Source organism: Poecilia latipinna, unplaced genomic scaffold (genome assembly GCF_001443285.1).
Source record: "Poecilia latipinna isolate Pla-1442-1.1 unplaced genomic scaffold, P_latipinna-1.0 Scaffold1958, whole genome shotgun sequence".
Lineage (NCBI taxonomy): Eukaryota > Metazoa > Chordata > Actinopteri > Cyprinodontiformes > Poeciliidae > Poecilia > Poecilia latipinna.
The window spans coordinates 310-6,493 of NW_015114574.1; the positions used below are offsets into that span (position 1 = coordinate 310).

General features: G+C 40.3%; 1 long non-coding RNA gene and 1 gene segment (V, D, J or C); one reads left to right on the forward strand and one right to left on the reverse strand.

Moving 5' to 3' along the window:
- The first annotated feature begins 598 nt into the window (after window positions 1–598).
- On the forward strand, window positions 599–1,849 carry LOC106935399 (uncharacterized). The gene is made up of 2 exons (XR_001421893.1): window positions 599–723; window positions 1,373–1,849. It is a non-coding gene; the product is annotated as an uncharacterized LOC106935399 (long non-coding RNA).
- An 826-nt stretch (window positions 1,850–2,675) lies between these two features.
- On the reverse strand, window positions 2,676–3,728 carry LOC106935394 (T-cell receptor alpha chain V region CTL-F3-like). The segment is given in 2 exon segments: window positions 2,676–3,212; window positions 3,340–3,728. Coding segments are annotated over 2 exon segments (432 nt in total).
- Between the last annotated feature and the right edge of the window lie 2,456 nt (window positions 3,729–6,184).

Genomic DNA, 6,184 nt, shown 5'->3' on the forward strand with positions numbered 1-6,184 from the left:
TGATTGAAATATTAAGTGTTAAATGATCATTTGAATACTAGCTGCAAATACATTTGGAGTTAAAATAAAGTCTTTTATCTGAAGAAAACTGAAGCAATTATTTTTTTACATCTACCGAACATGTTGTTTGAAATTCAGTCTAAATATTTGGGACGTCAGCATTCATGCCTGTCAGGATCACCTACTGCAGTTATCAATAGTTCAAATCAATATTATTTGTGATCTGCTGCAATTTAAAAGTAAACATGATTATCTTTGTTGCTGGAAGAACGCGCAATCTGCTGGAGGTCAGAGGTCACAGAGGTAAAGTTCACTATCTGGTTTTCAGAACCGTTGTACCCAGACTTTCATTCGGACATTCGTCTCTTTCTTCACATAAAACTGGATCATGTTTCCTTGAATAGTTTGTGATGCTAACAGACGGTTGATACTTTGTCCTGCGATCTCCTGCTTGTTTTGTCTCAGCTACACCTTATTGCATCGCGACACAACCTGCATGCTGTCGACAGCGGAGCTTTTCAGTAAATAACAATTATAGCAGCGAATGTTGAGTGATAGCTGTTTATTCAGGCATGTTTAATGTTGTTTTTCTTCTAGCTCCTGCTTCAGTAAAAACTTCAGTCCATTTCCTAGGAGAGCAGATGAGGATAATTAAAGCACAATGTTCTCTTAACTGGAGCAACTTCCTTCCTGCAGGGGGTGCCGGCTGAGCTGCTGCTGCCAGTAAGTCCATGTAGTCCTTCTGGAGATGATCCACTGGGTCTCTGTGATTGCTATAAAGACAGTTACTTGATGCATTCTGCTGACTTACTTTGAAAATTTGAACGGAGCTGAAATATAAACTGAACTTGACACGTTAACTGTTATTCACGGTGGCTGACAGGTGCAAATGCGCAGCAACAGAGAAAACATGCAAGCAAAAAAAGACGCAAACAAATGAAATGCAGCAAACAAAAGAAGAGACGTAAACAAAAAGTGCTGAAAACGGAAGTGCTCCAGACCACTAGGGGGAGTCGAACAAAAAACAGCTGTGTCCAATTTTAGGCTCTGCATCCTTTAAAACGGGTGTTCAGAAAAGCAGCAATGGCGGCAAAATTATTTGTGCTGTATTACACTTAAAATTACACAAAATGATTTTTTACAAAGTTTTTAGATGATAATGTAGATGTATAGATCTGAAATATCTGCTCAGTTCAACAATGAATCGCTTCATTACAAAGCAGGAGGGACTTTTGTTTGCGTCTCTTTTTTGTTTGCATGTTTTCTCTGTTGCTGCGCATTTGCACCTGTCGGCCACCGTAGTTATTGCTTCTTTGCTTTTTGGTGAATTGATGCTGTATAAATAAACTCAGTTGTTTTTGTGTTTGTGAAGGTGTGTCAGATGTAGAAAGCAGAACCAGTGTGTCGCCTAAATCAGCTTCTGGAGGAAAAGCCTGAGCTTCTTTTTCTACTTCATCTGTTCATTTTGATGCTGAAGCTGATTTGGCAGCTTTGACTGTGAGACAAAAACTGTTGAAGGAAGAAACATCAAAATAAAGAAGATGAACAAATATTAAGAAAACTGGGTGAGGAGGGTGAGGCTTGTGTGGCCAAACTATTAAAATCAGAGCTTCATAAGTGAAAAACAATCCGCTGCAGATGGACTGAACAATTATATGGCAAATTGAACAATTAAAGGATGTTCCCCCTTTTGGATTATGAGGCTGAAAGATGTGGAAAAGGAATTTGTTGGTCCAGCATTGTGGCCCCATTAACTTCTGTATCCAAAAAAATCATGTGTCTTTCACTTGTGACCAAGAGAAAACATATAATCGGTATGAAAGCATAGAAAATATAAATCACAGATCAGGAAATGAGGATCTTGACCATTTACTGGACAGGAAACAAAATCAGGACATTATTAATGCAACCACAAAACCTTTCAGCTTTGTCAAACAAGAGAAATTAAATTTCTTCAACAGAAATCCTCTGAAGTACCGTTTGGAACGAGATACTAGTGGCCATCTGCAGGTTGTTCTTCAGTCGCCGCATCTCAAGCCTGTCAAAGAGAGATCTGGGAATTACCAGATTTCACTTTAAAAAACTTCAGGTTCACAACCTTTTCTTTTGCAGATTCTCTATGCAATGCATGATGCAAACTACCTGGATGAGTTGAACATTTTAGCCAATATGACACTCAAGAAGTTGCCCTCTACACTTGGGGACAGTGCATCACATTAAGGATTTATCTGTAAAAGTTCTGAGCTCATGTTTGGGAATTTAATGCTTTGTCATTTTCAACAGGAAAACTAAGTGGTACATGGACTAAAAAGAGATGGAGACTTTGAACTGAAACTGATGGGAGTGTGGACAGCAACGTGGTCGCCATGTAACTGGACTCTAAAACACAGAGAAGCTGCGTACCGCAGCCCGTCCTCAAAACTGCACAACATTAGTTCAAGGAAATTGATAACAAGTTCAACAATGTGGTCTAAAGGTTCCACGGACATTGATCTACTCAGGAAAAACATGGTAGGTAGCCTACCAAAAAGGTAGGTGGTCAGGTTTTCTGGTCTATGATCGACGATATGCATGTCGTCAGTTATAAACGGTCATCTGAAGAAAGTTGTAGGCAACATTAAAATGATCAAATTAAAAATAAACAAAATCCAACAAAAACCCTCAAAGCAACTCAACCAATCAGAGAGTTTTCTGCTTCCTCAGCAGCTCTGTCTCTGATCTTTACTGCTTCATGTCTCTGTTGTCTTCAGTCCAAAGACTCAACAACCAGAGGATTAACAGGGAGTGAGGCCCTCTAGTGGCTGCTGTGGAGTACTGCAGGTTTTAGTGGTTTAACAGGGAGTGAGGCCCTCTAGTGGCCGCTGTGGAGTACTGCAGGATTTTGTACAGGGTTCTGGTGTTTCCTGTCACTGTGGGCTGCAGAGCGCAGTAGTACACAGCAGAGTCTGACAGACGGAGATCCTGGATCTTCAGGTTGAAGGATTTGTCGTTGATCTCTGCATTGAATCTGTTGCTGTCGAACTCTGGAGCTTTGTCTGGTACCTTCACATATTCTTTCAACATGTACTTTGGGAAACTGTTTTCTTCTTGTTTATACCAGAACAAGGCATAATTTGTACCACTGGCTTCAAAGGTACATCCCAGAGTCCGAGTTTCTCCTGCAGCAGCAACAACTTCTCTTTCTGTCTGCGTCACTGAGTCTCCTTTACACTCTGGGGAAGAACAGAACATGCAGAGGAAGAGATGGATCAATAAAGATGCTTGATTAAAGGAGAACAATCAGCAGCTTTCCAGACTTCTCCTCCATGTGGAGGAAACATGTTGATCTTTGTATCTTACCAGAGAAAAGAGCAGCCAGAATAATCCACAGCCAATGTTCCATCTGTCCAACAAGGTTTAAACCAGCAGGAGAAAGCAGCTGATGTTCAACATTCAGTCTGACTGTTGTTCTCTTCACAGCACCACTTCTTATTGACACGATGCTGGAGCACAGAGCACAAGGAGAGCGCCGCCTGCTGGAGCATGTCGCCCCCTGGTGGAGAGGAAGCAGGTTTGGTGGATCAGATGTTACAAACTCTGCTTGTTACAAATCTTAGAAAAAAGTGACCCAGTCTGCATGTCCAGCAGGAGACGGTTAAGATTCTGTGATTTAGTCCAGAAGGATGGATTTAAATTCTCCTTCCAGCTGATTGAAGCTGATTTAGTAAAACAATTAATGTTCTCCTGACCTCACTTCAGTAGTTAATAGGTACACCCTTCTGTCAAAATTTGACTGGTGGACGGGACTTTCCTGTTGGGGGGGGTTAAGTGGGGAATGTGTGAGTGGAGGTTTATATGTTAATGAATTTCACACTTCAGACCACAGCGGGTGGTAGCTCCTCTCATTGTCATGAAATCCAGGACATTCATGAATTATCGGTTGAAGCAGAGTAGGGGGTCTGCTGTTGCCCACTCGGTACTTTATCGTTTTCTCCAAGTAGCACTAGAAGAAAAGTATCAAGATGTGCAAAACTGAGAAACTATTGATCAACCAACTGCACGTTAAAATATGTCACAGGAGGTTTGTTCTCCTGTCCACATGAGGAATCGTTAGCTCACTGTGTCAGTCAAGGCTATCGCATGGGGATGGGGTAGCTGTTCAAGGAGAGTTAAAGGAGCAGAGTGAAATATGTTTCTGTATTTTGAAGATCATAGTCAGATTAACTGAAATGTGATTAAACTCAAAGCAATCAAAAATATTTATATTTTCTTTAACAGGTAATCTCTCCTCATCAGGGAGCCTAAACTGTCTGAATGGAATGATTGAAATATACTATGAAATATTTAATTTTCTGAATCCTGATAATGCAACTTCAATTGTGAATTGAATGATTATATTGCATCTAGACACAAACGAATTGATAGTTGTACTATGGAAATGACTAACAAGATCTGAACAAGACACTTGACTACCTCAAGGGATTTGTTAGGTTAGAGAATGAACCGTCTCTTTAGCCGACTAAATTTAATCTTACCAAAGTTTTGCCTGAGAGCAAACAGGTACTGAGGCCTCCAGCCGTCTGCTAAAGCTGGACTCCAGCCTTCCTCACGGTAAAATAAAACATTACATTTAAAAAAAAGAGTTTAAGTGAACATCACTTAATTATCATCAACTTGTTGTTTGTACTCATCTGAACCCTTGTGCGTGTGAGGACAGAAGCAAACTTAGAGGACTGAGGCAAATGGTACAAGTTTTATGTGTGTGGGGTCGGTTGGAGCCCATTTGTAAACACAAGGGCCCTAGGAGTCGCTGCCCGCCGTGCGGCGTACAAGCATGTGACGCATTAATAAGGCTTCGTAATAACATGGACGCATACCGAGTTTTCATTTCGACTCTGTTGGACAGCACGGACTTCAAACTTTATAAAAGTGGTGTTTTTATATTGGTTTTGTGGTTATTTACTTCAAAATAAAGCCAGAAATAAGATTGATAATTTCCGCCTTATTTTGTGGGGTCTAAATGTACCACATTTCGAAACAACCAATGAAAATGTGTTGACGGTCTGTTGCTAGGTAGAATGGAGACACGAAGAGAGAGACGAGGGGATGGGGGGGTTTGGATACGGCAAGAGGCTAGGGCGCAGCGATGCTGTGGATTTTACTAGGTTTTTTAGACTATAAGTGTGTTGTTAGAGTTCGTGGTGTGTGGCCATTTAGACCTCGTCTTCAAAGCAGGAACTTTTGGATATATAAACAAATGTTTGATAGGTTTGTGAATATTTTCACAGGGCTTGATGGTCTTTATCAAGCTTTGAATGCAGCGTCTGGTTTCCGTTACTCTAACCTGCCCAACTAGCACCTGATTGGCATGTCAGCCTCTTGATTCCCCCCCAGTGAGGCGGTGCTTCACTAAGCTGTTTGTCAAACTGCTGCTCTGCCTCATGGTTGTTTCAGAAGATGAGGAAACTTGGTGACTGACTTTTAGACTCCAGTAGCCAGTCATGCAGCTTTTACTAGATGGCAGATCTAAAAGTCCATAGCTTTAAAATATGAATAAATACATACAATTCCATAATTCTTTGATCCAACAGTGACAGAAGTTTGGTAATAATGAAAATATTTGGTCACATTTGCCCCACATTCCCTCCTAATTCAGGGATTGTGGTTTCTTGATGTCAGTGTTTCTGCTACTGGACAAGAAATAAGAGGATTTAGAAAGAAAAATACTAAGATGATAGTTGTACTTAGTGGGAGAAAGACTATGACTAGTTATCAGGACAGAATGAGACCTGTAAAACTGTCGGGTCCATATGACCAAGGAGAGAACCGGTCATCTGCTCCAGCAATGTATCGCTCTGTAGGAAATATGTTTGGACACAAGGAGCAGGACCATCACAACATCAGATGTATTTTTCATCCTTATATCAGTGATTTAAAACTATTTTAAATGTTTGATTCCATGCAGTGACCAACAAAGTGGTGCATGAATGTAAAAGTCAATTATTTTCTTCACCAATAGAAAAGTTTAAAGTGTTTATTATAAGTAGGATTAACTGAGCTGGAGGAAAACTAAGGAGAAATAAATATTCATTGATACAGAACCGAATCAGCAAATATGAATTTATGTAACTATTGAAACCTTCAAGAGTCTTGTTGTGTAATGTTAAGAGAGGAGAAATTCTTGAACTTTAAAAACCTTTTGACT